Source organism: Stegastes partitus, unplaced genomic scaffold (assembly GCF_000690725.1).
Source record: "Stegastes partitus isolate 25-593 unplaced genomic scaffold, Stegastes_partitus-1.0.2 Scaffold502, whole genome shotgun sequence".
In the NCBI taxonomy this organism is placed as follows: Eukaryota; Metazoa; Chordata; class Actinopteri; family Pomacentridae; genus Stegastes; species Stegastes partitus.
This window is the reverse complement of record NW_007578233.1, coordinates 272,690-290,613: the sequence shown is the minus strand read 5'-3', so window position 1 is coordinate 290,613 and position 17,924 is coordinate 272,690. Positions and strand designations below refer to the sequence as shown.

The following is a 17,924-nucleotide window of genomic DNA, read 5'->3' as shown; positions in this document are numbered from 1 at the left end:
TTTTTCCCAAGCTGATGGCCGGAGTAGCATGAAAAATATTAGTTTGTCTCTTTTGTTTTCTCATTTATCACATTATGTCTCTGTTATACTGCTTAAAAGTCACCTTTGAGTTACTTCTAGCCTTGGTTGTGCTGTTTCTATGAAGTTGCAGGACTTGAAAAAGCCCAGAGTGTGTAAAAATGTGACCAAAAAAAAAAAGAAACTAAATCGTCCAGACACTGCTTGGGGTTCAGAGGGTTAAAGTCACCATCACCCTCAGTAAAAACTGTCTTCTTACAGCCTCAAATGTTAGACGACATGGTTACTTAAAGGGAATTACAAATACATAGGAGCTTATTTACATACCTACTGTGAGAATGGGCTCTTTAAACATATATTTTAAAGTTATCAGTCACTCCAGGAATGCATGAGCGAAATGGCGTATGAATTACACTCAGGTTGTGACTTTATTGTTACCAAAAGTGCCCCTTTACCACTTGACAAATGGAGACCTGAGAGGTGAGACTCACAGATGACAGACTGAGGGGAGGAGATGGTGGATAGTCAGTGAGATAGCAGCAGCAGAGGAAGAAGAAATGTCACGTACAAAAGAGAGAGACATAGAGAGATAGCGCCAGAGAGAGAAAGAGAAACTGCAGCCTTTGCATTGTTCATTGCAGACATTTACTGGCTCGGAAATTTGAGGAAAAAAAAAAGGTGTGTGTGTGTGTGCGCGCTAGCAAAGGGAGAGTTAGATGTTGGGAAGTATTTGTGTTAAGAAACGCCCTCCGGTTAGCGATATTAAGCAGCCAAAGACACGGGCGGAGAAGAGGCCTTGCACCATTCCTTGTGACACTCTTTTATCAAGGATGTGTGGGGCTGCCACTCACCTCACCGCCTAACCTACACAGAGCGTCTAGGCTGACAGAAGATGATGGAATTCACTATCATGAGCTGCTAAACTGGCACAAGCATCAATAAAGAGGAATTGGGAGTTGTTGTTTTTTTTTGTTTTGTTCTTTAAATGTTGCATTAGAAAGCATGAACCGGTCTCCAAGCGCATCATGGGCTGATGAGTTCCATTATCTTCTGGGTGTGCTAGAAACCAACAGAAAGGTACCTGTGGTGTGGACTGCTCACAGACGGTCCAGGCTGTGACAGACTACATTTGCCCCGTTGCTGTTTGCAATGAACAGGGGGGGGAGGGGAGGTAAAAGAAAGAAAGTATGTTTCAGTCCAGGCAAATCAAGACAAAGCTATCGATGAAAAGAAAAAACCCAAAATGAGAGAAGAGCAGCAACAAAATCATACGTGAAGGTGACAGATTTTCGTAACCCGTAATTACAAGGAATCTGGCTTTTCATCGTGCATGACTACTTTGAATTGCTTCCCTTTGTGAGTGCAATAAAGGGCAAATAGGAAGCTACAAATTATGCAATGAGATGCATGAATCTCTTTGGTAACAGTGACATTTAGTAACATACACATAGTATAAGCAATGACATGCTTATTTGGACTGATTGCGTTCTCATTCTTGTTGCTGACAATATAAAAACAAATACGAAGTCATGCTCGCTAAATCACAAAACCAACTACATGTTCTATGCTCATGTTATAATTTTAGCAGTGTCATGATAGCCAGTATTACTAAGAATAAGACTACAGGGGGGAAAAAAACAAACTAGAGTGAGAAGAATTTAGAGGAAGGTCTCAGTTAGAGGAGAGGTTTCAGTTTGGAAGAGAAAAAGAGACAACTAGAGCAGAACTGAAAAAGGTCTGCCAAGAAAAGGAAGGTAGAAATATAAAGTTAGAAAGAAAAGATTCCCCAGATTGCCTGGGAGGAGAAAAACGTGCGAGAAGAGGTTGGGAAAAAGTTCAGAATCCAGAGGGAGGGAGTGTAAAGCAGGTTGTGGAGGTGTAGAAAGGTGTGAGGAGAGATCTTGGGATGACAGGGATGAATCTGGACTTCAGCGGGGCATTCGGGGCACAAGTTACTGTACGTGTCCTAGTGGGGGGTTACCAAACGCCTGGTTCTCATAGAGCAGCATGTACATGGAGGCTTAAACGTTACCGATCGTCGCCGACTCGGTGTACTCCTTCCTGATACAGGACTGAGGGAACCAGATGTGTCCAGCTCATCGGCAGACGACCAAGAGGACAGATCCTGACAATGAAAACATTTGCAAAGACAGAGACAGAAAAAGAGGAACATGTGAGATATCCAATAGTGGAAGGTACATAGCAGCAGATCTGTTGTTGAAATGTGGCTCTCCAGTGAAAAAGATGGCCCCCTGACTTGTTAAAGTCGGTGCGGGCAGTAATATTTTGATGTTATTGCGCGAAAAATTCTACAAAAACCTTTCAGAAGATTGTAATTCAAGTGGTGTGACAGCTAACTAGACTTCTACACTCCCGTCTCGCTTTGTTTTCAGGCTTTAGAAGATGCAGCCCATGTCAAATGCCAGTAGATCAATGGAAATACTATAAAGAGCAGCTTATTATTATGCTTGACTATTTTAAATGTATTTTAAGAGTGTACACATGCTTGAGCATATCTGGTTTTGAGGTGCTTCGGTGGGTAAAGCTGCAGGGACAGGGTTGTATTTTCACATTCTGGCATTTGTTTTTGCTTTTTCCACATTTCTAACTACTGTGGCTTCAACACGATTTTCTTAAATACTTTAGAAAACAAAAAAACAAACCAAACTTAACCAAACTCATGTGAATCCTTGGCAATGACCCAATGTGCAAGGTGCAGTTTAATTGTTGGGTGGTGACACCTCAGCTTAGAAAAAAAAGCCTTTACAGTTAACAGTCCAGACTTTTTTGTTACCTTTTCACTTATTTACTAATGAGAAAAAGAAAAACACTGATGCAATCCTAAAACTTGACACAGGAACGAAATAAAGAAGCATATTGGAAAACACATTGTATAACTTGTTGTTTCTACAGATGCCTGTAAAACTTTGGCCTCCTAATGAAGACCCCTAATACAAGGAAATGTTTTTAAATGTAGTTAAACAGAAAACACAAATCAGATGATGAACAAAGTACAAAATCAGCAAGTGAGATTAAACTAAATGGGTTTGAAAAGCTTTGGACAAAGAAGCAGAGAACTGGAGGAAATATTCATCCCTGAAATTTGCAATAAATATGAAAGGCTGTTTGTAAAATCTCAAGGTGTCAAGTCAGAGTCGTACAGGTAACACAGAAGTAAATGAAGCTCTACCTGTTGACTGCTTGTGATGTCCAGAATCTTGGCCAGCTCTCGCAGGTCTCGGGTCACTTCCTTTAGCAGCAGTTTGAGGCGGTTCCCGATGACGTGAACCTTCTCTTTGGCCTCCAGGCAGTCGCTGCCCTGAGAGTTGACCAGCAACTGGAGGGACATGTCTTGTAGGGAGGCGACTTTAAGCTGAGAGTCCAGCAGCTCCTGGCGGATTTGCTGTGGGGATTTGAAATTTAAGACGTAAATTCAAAAACAAGAAAAAATAAACGTTAAATAAGAAATATTAACGTGGTCTCTTGCACTGGATTTGAGGTAAAGTCGAATGTTACTTAAATACAGCAGAAATATGTCGAAACAAGCTTCAGTTTATTAGTTAAGGGTGTTATCATGTCTATAGACTGTGTATAAAAGATGGACACAGCCTCCAGGTCTGAAAGTGATGCCAATGCGGAAAAGCCGTACATTGTAACACCTCAGGGTACAAACAGAAGCCAATTGTAAAGAAGTCTATGAGAACATAACCCAACATCTTCCTTGATTTATTACCTCAGCAAACATTTTCCTAATGAGTTTATGGTCTCAATCTATTGTTACAAGTCTCCTTCAGTACAGTATAATTTTCATTTTATAAATCATATTCCTACTAAGCGGAAAATAGATCACAAAGCAGGGTAGTTTGAGTACATTGAGACACCTTGAGGCAGTCCACAAACCAATGGGTGATGTCATACTGGGTACACCCATATTTTATATACAATCTATGGTCATGCCTGGAAGTAAAGCTAAGATTCATTACCGTAAGTGTTTTATGATGCTCGTGGAGAGTGTCACTGTCCTGGATCGGGTCAATGGGAACCACCTCATTCCTCCTGCGATCGATGTTTTCCAGCCAGAGCAGCAGACCGTGGCTCATCTCATGGAAATCCTGTTGATCAGACGCAGATCAGACTCAACTGCTGTACACGTATGAGAAGATTCACAAATATAATTGAATTGAATAGCACTCACTTGGCATTGCATGAGAGCTTCCTGTAACGAAGACCTCCACTCCTCCAGTGAGCTGCCGAGTTTGTCCCAGTGGTTGTTCATGTCTTTTAATTTGGCTTGCAGCTCTCTGGACTCTTCTGTGTCTGTCTGCAGGAACTCAGCACTGCACAGGTTGATGGAAAGCACAATAGCCTTGCGCTTGTCGTATGCCTTTTGCAGTTCCTGTAGACCAACATTATACAGTTAATAAAACTATATAAAAACAAAAAAAAGTAATGGTAATGTCATCAAAAGAAGTTAACAGTAAAAAAAAAAACAAAAAAAGAAGAAAGAAACAAAAAAAGAAAAGGTTCAATTAAAAAGGCGACAGTAAGACCTTGAGCTTTTTGATGCGCAGCTCAATCGTCTGGATGTCCGTGCTCAGGTCGAGTCTCCGCTGCTGCTCCAGCTCTTCCTCCGTTTCTCCCAGCCAAGTCCAAATTTTGTTCAGGTCAGAGTTCAGCTGCTGCCACTGTTGCTGGTTCTGCTTCGTGCGCATCTCTTTACTGAGGTCCTGAGCCTGCAGGAGCTCCCAGCGCTCAATTACTCCTAAATAGAACAGACAAAGAGGGAAAAAAAAGATACAACAAAGATGAGATTTAAAAAAAAGACTGTTAGCTGCATTTCCCAGAGTTTCATCCCACTGGATAAGAGTCTGCCAACATAAACACATTTCAAACCTTCCTTTTGAGAAACATTACCCGCTTTGAGTCCTTATTGTCAAGGTAATATGCATTGCCATTACTGCTGTTATCTTGGTCATTATAAGGGCTGTTATATGTTGTATCACATACGTTGTATTCTTTTCAGAGCAGGCTAGGTTATTCAGATCTTCCTTCATTTGATATGATAACATGTGCACATTTTTAGCGTATGCTCTTAGGTGAATTTACATTTATGGTAATGTAGGATACATGTCTGCAGAAAATGTTTTGGTGAAGTACTACCTGATGTCTGGGATTCTGAGCTACTGGGATCTGCCAGTCCAGACACTGTATCCTCTTCTTCCTTCAGCTCAAAGCCCATCCTCTTCACGGTGTCGATGCTGCCACGACACTCACCCAGCAGTCGCATCTACAGAACAGACGGATGTGGGGTTACTACAGACAGTGTAGGCAGGTTAGATTGAGTATTTCAGGATATGACATACATTTTAACCCTCTGACAAATATTTTAAACTCAATAGTGGCGCAAACACTTAAAGTTATATTTGTAGTCTGACAAAATATTATTATGTATTTTAATATAATACATATATATACTTTTAGAATAAATTATTTAAACAAACTGATTTTTGAGTCTTATACCAATGTATTGGTGGCAAACTGCACATAAATAGACAAAGAAGAATTAATTATGCTTCAATGCACAGTTAAGTCAACAAAAAGACTCAATGAACGAGTCATTTAATTTGCATTTAGCTGGAAGAGTAACACGTACGTATCCCATATATGAGGCGTCCAGTTCGGTGCTGGTGGGAGTGCGGCTGCGGCTGGTGTCCATCTGTTGTAGGTGGAACCGGCTGACATCGAGAGGGTGAATTTGAGAGTCTGCAGAGGCGACCTCCCCTGTTGACACAACATCAACTCGTCATTTTTGTAGAACACAAATAAATATTTGGTCATTGTGATTATTTGAAATATGCTTAACTACCCAAGAGAAGGTAAGGCCCCATCAGATAGAGAAACACAAGAGCAAAAAATGAGGAGAAGTAGACAGGACTGCAGATTGGTTTTACCGACCACTTGTCACTCATGGTGCAGTTTAACATGCCGCAGTGCTCCCCAGGTCGACCTGCATCAGGAGCCGCATCCCTCATTTGAAATAACTGAGCGTTCAAAGCCTTTTTCTTAGAGGATTTGCTTCCGTGTGAACCGTGTGTATGACAGCTTTAAACAAATCTGCAATCCCTTCTATTAGATTCTACCAGTTCAGACTTGCTCGCTGTGACAAAAATAAACCAACATGCTTTTCTGAAACACAAAATGCATATGAAAAAAATCCAAACAGGTTAGCTACACAGCACACTGCAAGTCAAACAAAAGTAAGAAAAGCCAGTTAGAAAGAAGGGTTAGGCTGAATTCCATTTCCGTTCTGCTGAATTAGAGCCCAACGCAGAACCAGCGAATTGAAGAGAGAAAAATGGAATTGATCCTATTCCCCGGTGTTAGGAAGTGGTGCCCAAAGTGTGTATAAGAGAGGAAACCAACACAAATCAACCAAGCCGGTGAATACGCTATAAGTGTGGTATCACTCAGAGTGAGGCTGTTATTTCTGGCCCCAAACACAAGTGGCATGCTGGGGTCTGCTGTTGCCTACCAGTGGAGGACCTCAGTGTTTGTTCTGTTAGTTTAACATAGGCCTCAGGGCTCTCTGGGATCACTACATCTGGAAGAAACATTATACAGTACACACATTCAGCAGTGGGCTTGACAATGTTTGACTTCAAGAGCTGATTAACTGCTGCCTTTAACCTTGTTGATGCACCGACAGTCACAGGAAAAACACTTCACTCACTAAATCAGTCCTTACAGAACCCCAATGTATTGTTGTTGGTTTCTCAGACAGGTCAGATGTCAAACTCTACTAAACATTTTGCAGTGTCATGCTGATGTACACTTTCACTGAACTGATGCATGATGACACAGGTTTTTGAATTCAGGCTAAAGACATCTCTTTCTTCCAACTTTAACATTAAACATCACAGAAACAGAAACAGATTTACCCTTGTTACAAGCAAAAGTCTGAGAAATCGTTTTTACTTCATGAAATGTAGGTGTAAATGAAACTAACCTGACAGGCCTGAGGCAGGACGATGGAGGAAGTCTCCCTCCTCGCTCTGCTGCTCCCTCAGGGCCCTGCTGGCGCTCTCAAGCCCTCGGCTCAGGTCGTAATCATGGTCCCACTCCAGGGGAATGGAGTCCACGCTTGCCGGGGTGTCCCTGCCCGAGCGCTCGGTCCGGAGCTGGGCTGCCAGGGAGGCTGAGCGACCGGAGGAGGGCAGAGGTGACAGGAAGCCATCCCCCAGACGTTCACTCCATGGCAGGCTGGACAAATCACAGGGTTCGTCCAGCTCCAGCTCACGATCCGAGAACGACACTTCGGTGTCATCGTCTGCAAGCTGAAGATCAATGAAAAATATATTCAAAAAGAGGGCGTTACTGTCGAATACTGTTGATGAATATGGAGATTTGCCATCATAGATTGAATTCTCTGACTGATAAAGAAAATTGTCATCTTTAATCTGAGGTCTTACAGGAAGGCGAATGAGTTTCTTGTAGTAGCGCTCCACTCGACCAAAAACCTCCTGGCAGTAGCGTTGCAGCTCTTCCAGCTCTTCCTCGATGACAGCAGCATCCAGAGGTTCGCTCTTCTCTATCAGCGCCTCACCCTGGTGGAAGATGTGCTCGATCTTGGCTGTTGTCAGAGAAATCTCCTGCTGGAACGACTGACGGGCAAGAGGAGTTTTCAATGTTATGGGAGTCTCGTATTCAAATATACACATTTTCCAGGTGCTTATAATGTCTAGTAGGACTTGCGTGATGATTATCTTGCACTGTGAACTACGCAATGTCAGTTTAGCTGCTCTTCATAATGGCAAATAACATTACATATAACAAGTTCATGAAAGCTTATAAAATGTGTAAATAAATAAAGGATAACAGACTTTTCCCATGTTTTTTTAAACATCAAGAAGTCCTGATTTCATTCTTAATACATATTTAGGCCTTCCACACTATAGTCTAAATTATACAAGAACTGGTCACTTTTTAAATTGAACAAAACTGCACGGCCACTTTATCAGTCATAGAAATAAAAACAATATTTTTATGCATGTTTGCAAGTCATTCCATTAAAATTTGAATCATGACCTAAGCTACAATAGATCGACATGTAAACTTATTCTGTGATCGATCAAAAATGAAGAAATCTGCAAATATTACGACAAACTTACCCTGAGTTGTTTGATCTTGGCTTGAATGTCACACTCGGAGAAGTGCTCGATGTTGGTCAGCTGAAGGTCCATCTCTGTCAGCCAAACCAAAATGCCGTCTCTGGCTGTCTCGAACTCCTCTCTCTGAGTAATAAAGTGCTGCATATTTGAAAAAGAGATGTTGCTTTTAGAATCATTTACACACTGCGGAAATGAGTTGTATACGTTCAGCTCAACGAAACCTTTTCCGTGGCTTCATTAGTCATGATCTTAACATTCACATAAACAGTCAAAACACACATCTAACGTCAAACTGGGAAGAAAAGTTTAGAAACACACTTGAGGATGAAAATTGCAAACAAACAAAATCTTTAGGGAAATGTAGCTGTAATAACATATGACTTAGCAGAAGGGACACTGTACCTTGAGCCTGCGAAGGATGGATGCCACCCTCTTCTGCAGGTTGTCCCATCGCTGATTGGCGTCATGAGCCATCTCCCTCAGACGACAGGAAGAGTCAGTGCGGTTCTCTCTGGCCAGGCGGCGGTATTGCTTGTTGATTAACTCTAGCTGGGTCAGGCTTTCGTGAACTTGTCTCTGGAAGGCCTGCAGAAACACATCGATGCATGTTTCTTTAAAACACGCTTTATATGTCGTCATATGTCTATCTGTACCTGGGACGTCAAATTTTCCTCCATTTTCCCCCAAAGAATCGTGCCAAACATTGCTACTAAATCATAGCAATGTTTGCCACGATTCTTCTGCATTCTGTGATAGCTTTGAACTGGTTACACAGTGTAAGCACAAAATACCTCAAATTTCTTCAGTTCCTCCTTGGCGACAGTGTAGAGCACACCGGAGGAGTTAGGCAGAGCTGCAGTCTTCTCTGAAGTGGCCAGCCACTCCTCAAAACGTGCAAAATCATCTAGGAATTTCTGCCATAAACGCCACGTCTCCTCAATCCTATCAAAAATAAAAAAAATGTAAAATATAATCAAAATATTAACAGAATGTAGTATTTATACATGTCCATATTATCCACTATTTTTATATTCATTTAACATATGAGCTCTTACTTTAGTCTCCTCTCCATAGACAAGGCACAGATGCTCCTCCAGCGGCGATCAAGGCTACGAGTTGCCTGCTGGATGGAGTCGCACTCTGCATCGGTGGCGCAGGCGTCACAGTCGTGCAGAAGTACCTCACACAGATTCAGCACAGACGCCACCCCTGTACTGTGCTTCTCTATATCACGCTGAAGCTCCTAAATGGCAAGAATAGAGTGACAGAAAGTGAGTATAAATAAGAAATAAGGAGAAAGAGAAAGAGAAGGACAATTATAGAATTAGAAAGATAATGGTCTGAAACTTTACAATAGTGACGTTGGATTCCCCAAATGATTCACCAGTTTGTGTTTGTACCAGTATTGTTCCTCAGTACATGAATAGAATAATAGCTAATAGCTAGTTTGTCCAGTAATGGGCCGCAAAAAATACAATACACAAAGTATTTTCATTCAGGTTTTTAGAAAATACATTTTACAAAATCATTTAAGAGACCGTCTGCAAAAGGAAACTCAAAACCAGGGAAATTTACTACCTATATGTTGACTAGTAAAGCTCTTTATAATCTGAGGTGAACAATGAATTGTTAGTCATATATTGAAAATCTATAATGTTAATTGTGCACATCTTAAGCACTACGTAGTATTTTAGGTCACCTGCTGCAGATCGAGCTTCCTCTGAATCTCCTGGAAGTCGCAGGAGTCGTAGGCGATGGGTTTGGACAGCTCAGTCTCGATGTGAGCGAGCCAGGAGCGCAGACTGCTCATGTTTTTATCCAGTTGTTGGACGGCTACCAGAGTTTCTCTCAGCTTCTTCACTCTGTTAACACGATTTGTCAGCATATTTACATTCAAAATACTCCAGCAGGGGATCAAAACAGCAAAGCAAACTTTCTACACGGGTGTGAGTGTCTTCTCACCTCGCTCCTATGAGATCAAGGAGATGCTGCCAGCGGTCACTGACTTTGTTGAGCTTTTGTTCAATTTCGTTGGCTTTGCTCTGGTGACTGGCTCTGGCCAGGCGTTCTCCCAGCTGATGCAGGTGCAGCTTGTTGTCCTCAGCCACTGTGATCTCCTCCTGGTAGTCCTGAGACACAATGCAAAACAACCAGGACATTTAAAAACTTTAACCGCAGTTGAAAAAGCAACAGATTCAGAGTGAGAATCAGCAGCTACAACAACTAAGCACATCTGTGGTGTGGTGTTTCTGACCCATTAATATATAAGATGCACAAATATGTAACACGTAAGATACAAGAAATATGAAATCTGTTATGGAGAAAGTACTGAGATGACAAATTAAAGTGCAGCATACAGATGCAGCTGGTATTCTTATCCATATCAACTATCAGTCTATGATTATGATTTTAAATGAGAATTGTGGTTTGTAACGGAGACAAAAGCTGTAAAAACTATGAATGTCAGGTTCACTGTATGCAGTAAACCAAAGCATTTAGCTAGGGGATAAAGAAGACAAGAATTAAAGCAGATATTGACATATTGATAAGTAGCCAGTGAAAGCAGATCATTAGATCATGTTTCTATTTACCTTGCGGAGCTTCTCGATCATCTCCTCAATGCTGATGTCTCCATTTTGGGACACTTTGCTCTCCATGTTAGTGAGCCACTCGCAGAGCTCCTTGTACTTCTCGTTGAATACAGTCCACTCATTCAGCTTCTCGCTCACCTGCTGCCTGCGCAGCGACAACTGCAGACGCACAGCAATATATAAATTAACTGCATCTCTACGCAAAGTGCACAAAAACAATCACTACATGCACAGTAAATTCAACCAAATGCAAATAAAAACGAAAAACGTCTCAAAAGGAAGCAGTGTTACAGAGATTAGTGCACCATGACTGCTTCATTTGCATCGCGCAGATAGTGTGTACGTCTGTGTTTCCTGTGTGTGTGTTTTATCCAGCTCACACAGGATGCAACTCGAAAAAAAAAGGTTTCGAGTTTCTGTGCTGTCTGATTGCAGTGAAGTTAACTTTGCATGCAAAAGTTACTGACGCAGACAGTAAAATTTAGGTTAAACTTTCGTATTCCAAGAAACACTTCACACTGTACTGTAAGGTGACCACCTTCTTTCATAAACAAGCAAGTTGATATACAAAAAAAAAAAGAGTATTAAATACTAAATGAATATAAACTCAGTCTAGTATTCTATCATATGTCTATATAGTGAGCAGCTTTTCGTTGTACTCGTTACAATGACAATGAAACGAATCTGAATCTGAGCTGAATTTGGCTTTGACAGCAGCTAGGATGTGGCTTCCTTTATATCTTACAATGTAGTGACACCATCTGGTGTGTGACGGGACTGCAGGACATAACAAAAGCAAAAAACAGTAGCACTTAGAGGTGTTACATATGTTACATGGTTTATAATGTGTGATACAGAATGTGTGTGAAAAGTAAATTCTGACCCACATCTTCAATTAAGTAATTCTTCTGTGTCTCATCAGATAAGCAGCGTTCAGTATATTTAAACAATCAGACATGGAGGAGGCCTGTGTAGACAGCTGTACCTGGTGGCAGATTTCATCCCACTGTCGATGCAGCAGCTCAATGCGCTCCTGCAGCACAGAAAGGTCCTCAGCACTGATGTAGCAAGACAGCGACTCTCTCAGTACATTCAGATGAGCCAGATCACCAGTCCAGCCATCAAATGTATTCTCAAGATCCTGTTATAGAAAAAAAAAAACTTGTTGAAACATTGATTTGTACATTTCATAGACAAACCTTGGGACTTGAACATCACCTCACCAGATGAGGCAAATTAAAATAATTCCTTATCCATCTACACTTTTTAGGACAACATCCCAAAAGGAATGTTTCTTTTTAAACTTATGTTGTTGTAAAAGTTCAATTTGATGAAATGCCCAGGTCGTTACCTTGCAGCGCATCTGCTCAGCCTGCAGATCCTCGTGGTGATGAGGAAGAGGTTGAGAGAGTTGTCGTTTGAAGGCTCGAAGCTTTTCCAGTGATCCGCAGATCCCTTTCTCACATCTCTCCCAGTCCTGAATATGACACAATACATAGACAACTGTGTCACAAACAGTGGTTGCAACTGCATCCAAACTATGTAACAAAATCAGCAAACTAGGCATTTTTTTCATAAATTACTCTAAAATGGCAGTTTTAGGTTTTTCTTTTTGAGTTTTAGTTGTTATTGATAGAAAATTAGGAAAACAAATGAAAAATGTACAAATTTGTACCTACAAAACAAAAAAAAACAATAATAGAATTTCTTCATGGTCACTTGACGTTGTGTGTACTACACAAGCTGCAGGTGTTTTGTGTGCTTTACCTTTAACAGGGTGGCAAGCTCTTTCTTCTGTTCTTCCAGGCAGATGCTGGCCCGTTTCCACCGCTCCTGGATGTCAGTCAGCTCTCCCTGTAGGGCCACCTCTGCCCGGGTATCGGCAGACAGAAGCAGCTGCCTGCCTGCTTCCACTGTTAAGATGTAGCTGCCCTGCTGACGCTGCAGCACCTTTTCCTTCAGCTGAACCGGGAAGAAAGAACTCTAATCAAGCTGCAAACCTGATACAGATCCTACCCATCCTATAAATGGAAATGTTTATTGCATACTTGCATATTTTACAGTATCAGATGAGTGTGGTTTAGAGACTGTGGCAGTCTTTCATGTACCTGGACAGCATCGAGCATGGAGCGAGCCTGTTGCAGAGGGACTGTATTTCCTGACTGAAGTGCCTCTGCGGGATGGGAAACCTCCACGAGCCATTTGCGCAGCTTCTCCACCATTTCTCTGTAGCGCTGCCACTGGCGGATCAGACCGTCGATGATTCCTCGCCTCTGTTGAGCTCGTCGCACTACACCCTGCCACTGGTTACTCAGGAGAGCCAGCTTCAGGTTGAACTCATCCCTGCAAGAGATTTAAGCATAACGGTTGGCAAAGAAAGGTTTGTAATGGAGTTTGGTGGTAATCAAACAACAATGGAGATATACTGTGGATTTTTACCTGTCATCTACCTGACCCTGCTCTAACATCCTCTGGCCATCACTGATGATGGAGTGAAGGATCTGCTGGCGACTGAACATCTCGGCTTGGAATAACTGTAACAAAAAACACTGATGCTTAATAAATACGTATAAAAGCAACTGTTCTGGAGTCTTTTACTTCAAACGGATTTTAACCTCATGGGCTTTTTGCTGCTCCATCAAACTCTGGTAGTTCCCAGAAATCTCCACAGCCAGATTCTCTTCTGTCTGGACCAAGAACTCCATCCATGTTTCACACTTTTCAAGGAATGTCTGCTGCTGGAGGAGGAATGACTGGAGTTTGCTGCAGGAAAACAACAAGCGGGTGAATAAAAGATGCTATTGTGATGCTAATTCATTTTAAAATCTCAGTCACAAGGGAGAGCGGCCTTTACTATACATTTTTGTTGTTTTGTCTGCTATTTGTGTCAGTCTTTAATTCGTTTGCTTAGTCAATTAATTTAACTTTGTTAGTGTCCTGACATTTCACTGGGATGACCCCTGAGATGAGAAATGATGAGATGAGAAATAGAGACGCAGCATTTTAACTCCCGTTGTTAAAGTCTTGCACATTTTTCTTTTACTCTCTGTTACATCATACCTGAATCTCTCAGTGGTCTGCGCTGAGGTTGTGGACCAGCTTCTATTGAGATTCTGCATGCGCTTGATCTCTGAATCGTTGAGAGGAAGCCGGTAACCGAGCTCATTGAGGCGCTCTAATTCAGGGGCCATACTGCTGAATTTCAGCATGAGCCTCTGCAAGACGGCAAGAGAAAACTGTTAGATTTCTCAGTTTTTGGACGATTAGATGTTGATTTGTTCAACTAACTGACAAAAAACAGACAACGACAAACCTTGAGCTCCTCCATGCGGTCCTGGATGACGGTCAGATCAGTGGAGCCGTTGGGATCTTGCACCTTCAGAGCCTCCTCAGCTTCAACTATCCAGCAGCCCAACGATTCCAGCTGATCATTAAAGGTTTCGTAGTCTTGAACGCCAGTCTGGAGAAGAGGAGACAGAAGTGTCAGCTAAGAAGTGTAAAACTCACAATTCTGACTTGCTGACTGTCTTCTTAAATGGACAACTTGGAGTCTAAATGCTTTTTGTTTTACCTGCAGGGCAGTGAGCTGTCTGGTGAGCGCCTGTTCCACCACAGAAAGCCGCTGGGTCAGAGAGAGGTGGTCTGACTGGATAGCAGACGCTGCTGACGTGTCCACCTGCTGTTTCAGCTGCTCTCCCAGTTCTTGGAGAACCTGAAGCGAGGCCTGCACTGGTGCTTGGGACCGGAGCAACTCCTGAGACAAAGCAGGTAGAAACTTTAGCATAAATTCTCTTTAAAACCACGAAACACTTAGTCATATATTGAACATTTGTTCTGATGTAAAATTAGTCCCAATGGCACAGCTGTGGCCTCACTCACGCTGCATTCTCGGATCCAGTCGGACACTTCCTCGTCAGCAATGTCCTTGCTGCAGGTGGTTTTGAGGAGCTGGTCTGCCTTCTCCTCCTGCAGCTGGATGCTGCTGCAGCTCTGCTCATAAAGCTCCTTGTAGCGTTGCCACAGCTGAAGCAGGGCTTTGCTGCTTCTAAGGCGCTCTGCAATCTCCTCCAGTAAGCCAGTCCACCTGAGTGCAAATATGCCATGGACCAATGTAAAGGTTAGTGACAAGAGCACTACAATATTTTTTACAGTGCAATAAACAATTAAGTTCTTAAAGAAGCAAAATAAAAACAAATAAGATCACCTTGCATTAACATCCTTCAGAGCATTGTTGAGCGAATCTGACACTGAAGGGTGACACTCTCTCAGCAGTTGGTGGGTTATTGCACCAAACTTTCTCAGACTGCTCTCCTGTTTCTCCAATTCCTCTTGCAAATCCTTCACAGGTGACAGACAAAGAAAGTGCTTAATTCACCAGCAGGGATACGACCAAATTTAGAAAAATTCCCCTCATGCAAAATATAAACGTCAGCTTCATGGCAATAAGATTTCAGAAAAGCACACCGACAAAATAAATACAAGAAAAGCTGTCTGGATGGCTATAACAGCTGACATGGATAATAAATCAAACGCCTCCTCCGCCTCCTAATGTACCTGCAGACTTTGCACTTGCAGCTGAACAGCCTCCAGGGATCCTGTGAGGAGGCGGAAACGAGACACAGAGTACCTTCCCTCCATCAGGTAGCCATTGATCTCTTCTGAAGCCCGTTTGTATAGACTCCACTGATCCAGCACTGACTTCAGGCTGATCTTCAGTTGCCCGATCTGTCGGAGGTAAAATAAAGTCACATTCAGTGAATTGTAAAGTTCAGACCAGAACAGAACATGTCATGGATAACAGGACAAAGCAGAACAGATGGGTCTAATCTAAGTTCCACAATGGGTGAAAAGAGAGCATGGAGATTACCAAGTGGTCCAGGTTCGCCCAGGTGTGATTGACACCTTGGAGCGTCTCCATGACGATAGCACAGGCCTCATCAGTCTTGTTCTGGACAAGCGCACAGCCCTGCTCTTCCACTCTCTCTAGTTCTTTCTCTTTTTCTTTTACCAACTCCTCCATTTCCTTAAAAAAAAAAAAAAAGCATGTTCAATCTAACAACAAAAACATGTTGGTGTGTTGTAACAAAATCAAGGGCAGTAACATGCTTTAGTAAGACTGTAATACATCAGACCTACCTGGCAGTCTTTGAGCGCATTCTGCACAGATGTCAGATCTTCTATCCGGTGTTTTCTCTTCAGTCTTTCTTCTTGAGTCGACATCCAAGACTTCAGGGCCTGAACGCTGCTCTCATACTCTAACCACATCTCCAACAGGCTCTCCAGGAACTGGATCTACATGTGTTGTATATCAACATATTGTTAAAACTCTTAGTTCCACTGTTCAATAACATTCTATTCTATGCTACAGGTTCATAATAACACCATCAGCGGTTGTGGCCTTACCCTCTCATTGATGCGGCCTTGTAGGATCTGCCAGCGTCGGTTCATGGCTCCCAGGCGCTCAGCAAAGTCTGTCTTGTCACTGCGTTTGCTCTCCACATCCTGACCACTGATCTGCAGCACTGACTGGTTGACAAAGTCCACAGTCAGCTGCTTACAGCTCAAATCCACTCTGAAGCCCTACAGTGAGGAAACCACAGTAGATTTGCATGAAAAGTCACAGATGTATACTGAAAATTGATTTTTATTTTTTTTAATAACAATCAGGTTATTGATTTTGTGCACAAAAAGACAATCATTTGTTTAAAATGGTACAGTTTGGATATACACATATGCTTTTAGTTAGTTTTACCAAGAAAAATACTTAATTACACTTGAAAACAAACCTTCCACATTGAATACAAAAAATATGCAATTTTACATATTGTTCTGAATCAGAAAAAGTCCACTACCTTGTATTTCTGCAAATAGTCTTGAATCACATTTGAGCCGACAGCACTCTTGAGGTTTTCTTCATCCTCCTCAATGACATTCTCCATCAACGATATCCAGTTAAACAGCTCAGAAATGGCGTGACGGGAGGCCAGTTTTTCCATTTGGATCTGAAAATATTAAACATCGAGGAGAAAAAAAAAAACATTTTGTTTGTAGTTTCAGGGCAACCTTTAGTGAAAACTTCTGTAAACGGGTGAAGCGCCAGCAGAACGGGGTAATCCTATTTGCCCTGGAGCAGCTAAGCCCGTTCAGTCTGGCTGCATGTGACACCTGATACCTGATGCAGCTTCTCCTGAACCACAGGGATGCGTGTGAGCAGCTCAGTCCACTGCGTGTCGATGCGTGCCAGGTCGGAGCGCAGCACCACTGTGTCCACCTTCTTCAGTCGCAGAAGCTGGTTGCCCTCGGTTACTACGGAGCTCTTCAGGCTGGACTTTCCCTCAACTTCTTTTGAAAACTCCTGACAGACAGTGATGGGAAATCATCAGTTGGGATGCAATCAAAAGCAAGTTACACAGTATTATAATGACAATACAGTGACAGTAATGAAGACTATTATGACTGGATCAGACAACCAATGCTACTAACACCAGGAACGACTACCGGCACTAGAAATATAATTCTTTTTCTAAATGCCGGTATCAGTCCATTCTGTTTTTATTATTTTATTAAGCATGTAAATATATGAATAGTGCATACATATATATATAAATATATAAATTGGATATCATGTTGCATATATGCACTGAGCACAAAGATCAGAAAGAGACCACAGTCTGACAGAAAACACCCCACAGACACAAGTCCAAGCTGTGAAAACCTCTAAATCTGCCCTTGACTGAGGCACTGACCTCAAAGCACCAGTTTCCCCCCCTGAGTGCTGCACTGTGGCTGCCCACTGCTAAGTATTTAAGATAGGACAAATGCAGCAGACTAATGTCCTAACATGGATTTACAAGTATGAATAAATCATAGATGCTTTTATATTTCGGTACACAGCAGGGTGGGTGGTGATATCCCGCAAGTTTCTCCACAAATATGAAGCCTAACAAGAAACAATATGAGGCAGAGACTTGCCACCTACAAGGTGGACGTATGATGACTCTGACCTTTTAACGCCTTATTCTGCATCTCGAGCCCTGAGATCAGAGAATCTGCTACTATTAAGTTTCACTGTTCAGGCGTAAAAATAAAGTGGGGGCCATGCGTTCATTTTCATAGTTCCAACATTGTGGAGTAAGCTCTCCTTGAT

General features: G+C 42.1%; 1 protein-coding gene across 1 annotated transcript in view; it reads right to left on the bottom strand.

Annotated features, from left to right (window-relative positions):
- syne1b (spectrin repeat containing, nuclear envelope 1b) overlaps positions 1-17,924 on the bottom strand; it is a 90,191-nt gene that overhangs the window by 2,542 nt on the left and 69,725 nt on the right. Inside the window, exons 111-145 of the mRNA XM_008287467.1 lie at positions 16,950-17,132; positions 16,630-16,779; positions 16,181-16,357; positions 15,914-16,069; positions 15,645-15,800; positions 15,332-15,502; positions 14,982-15,115; positions 14,657-14,861; positions 14,349-14,531; positions 14,091-14,237; positions 13,838-13,992; positions 13,393-13,540; positions 13,217-13,311; positions 12,886-13,120; positions 12,545-12,739; positions 12,129-12,254; positions 11,763-11,918; positions 10,778-10,936; positions 10,149-10,315; positions 9,886-10,048; positions 9,242-9,429; positions 8,978-9,128; positions 8,589-8,771; positions 8,187-8,324; positions 7,488-7,679; positions 7,025-7,352; positions 6,551-6,619; positions 5,672-5,799; positions 5,179-5,305; positions 4,569-4,780; positions 4,214-4,414; positions 4,002-4,130; positions 3,209-3,421; positions 2,051-2,143; positions 1,100-1,158 (exon numbers count right to left, since the gene is read on the bottom strand). Coding sequence (XP_008285689.1) covers positions 1,100-1,158; positions 2,051-2,143; positions 3,209-3,421; positions 4,002-4,130; positions 4,214-4,414; positions 4,569-4,780; positions 5,179-5,305; positions 5,672-5,799; positions 6,551-6,619; positions 7,025-7,352; positions 7,488-7,679; positions 8,187-8,324; positions 8,589-8,771; positions 8,978-9,128; positions 9,242-9,429; positions 9,886-10,048; positions 10,149-10,315; positions 10,778-10,936; positions 11,763-11,918; positions 12,129-12,254; positions 12,545-12,739; positions 12,886-13,120; positions 13,217-13,311; positions 13,393-13,540; positions 13,838-13,992; positions 14,091-14,237; positions 14,349-14,531; positions 14,657-14,861; positions 14,982-15,115; positions 15,332-15,502; positions 15,645-15,800; positions 15,914-16,069; positions 16,181-16,357; positions 16,630-16,779; positions 16,950-17,132 — 5,672 coding nt within the window. The remainder of the gene's footprint in view (positions 1-1,099; positions 1,159-2,050; positions 2,144-3,208; positions 3,422-4,001; positions 4,131-4,213; positions 4,415-4,568; positions 4,781-5,178; positions 5,306-5,671; positions 5,800-6,550; positions 6,620-7,024; positions 7,353-7,487; positions 7,680-8,186; positions 8,325-8,588; positions 8,772-8,977; positions 9,129-9,241; positions 9,430-9,885; positions 10,049-10,148; positions 10,316-10,777; positions 10,937-11,762; positions 11,919-12,128; positions 12,255-12,544; positions 12,740-12,885; positions 13,121-13,216; positions 13,312-13,392; positions 13,541-13,837; positions 13,993-14,090; positions 14,238-14,348; positions 14,532-14,656; positions 14,862-14,981; positions 15,116-15,331; positions 15,503-15,644; positions 15,801-15,913; positions 16,070-16,180; positions 16,358-16,629; positions 16,780-16,949; positions 17,133-17,924) is intronic.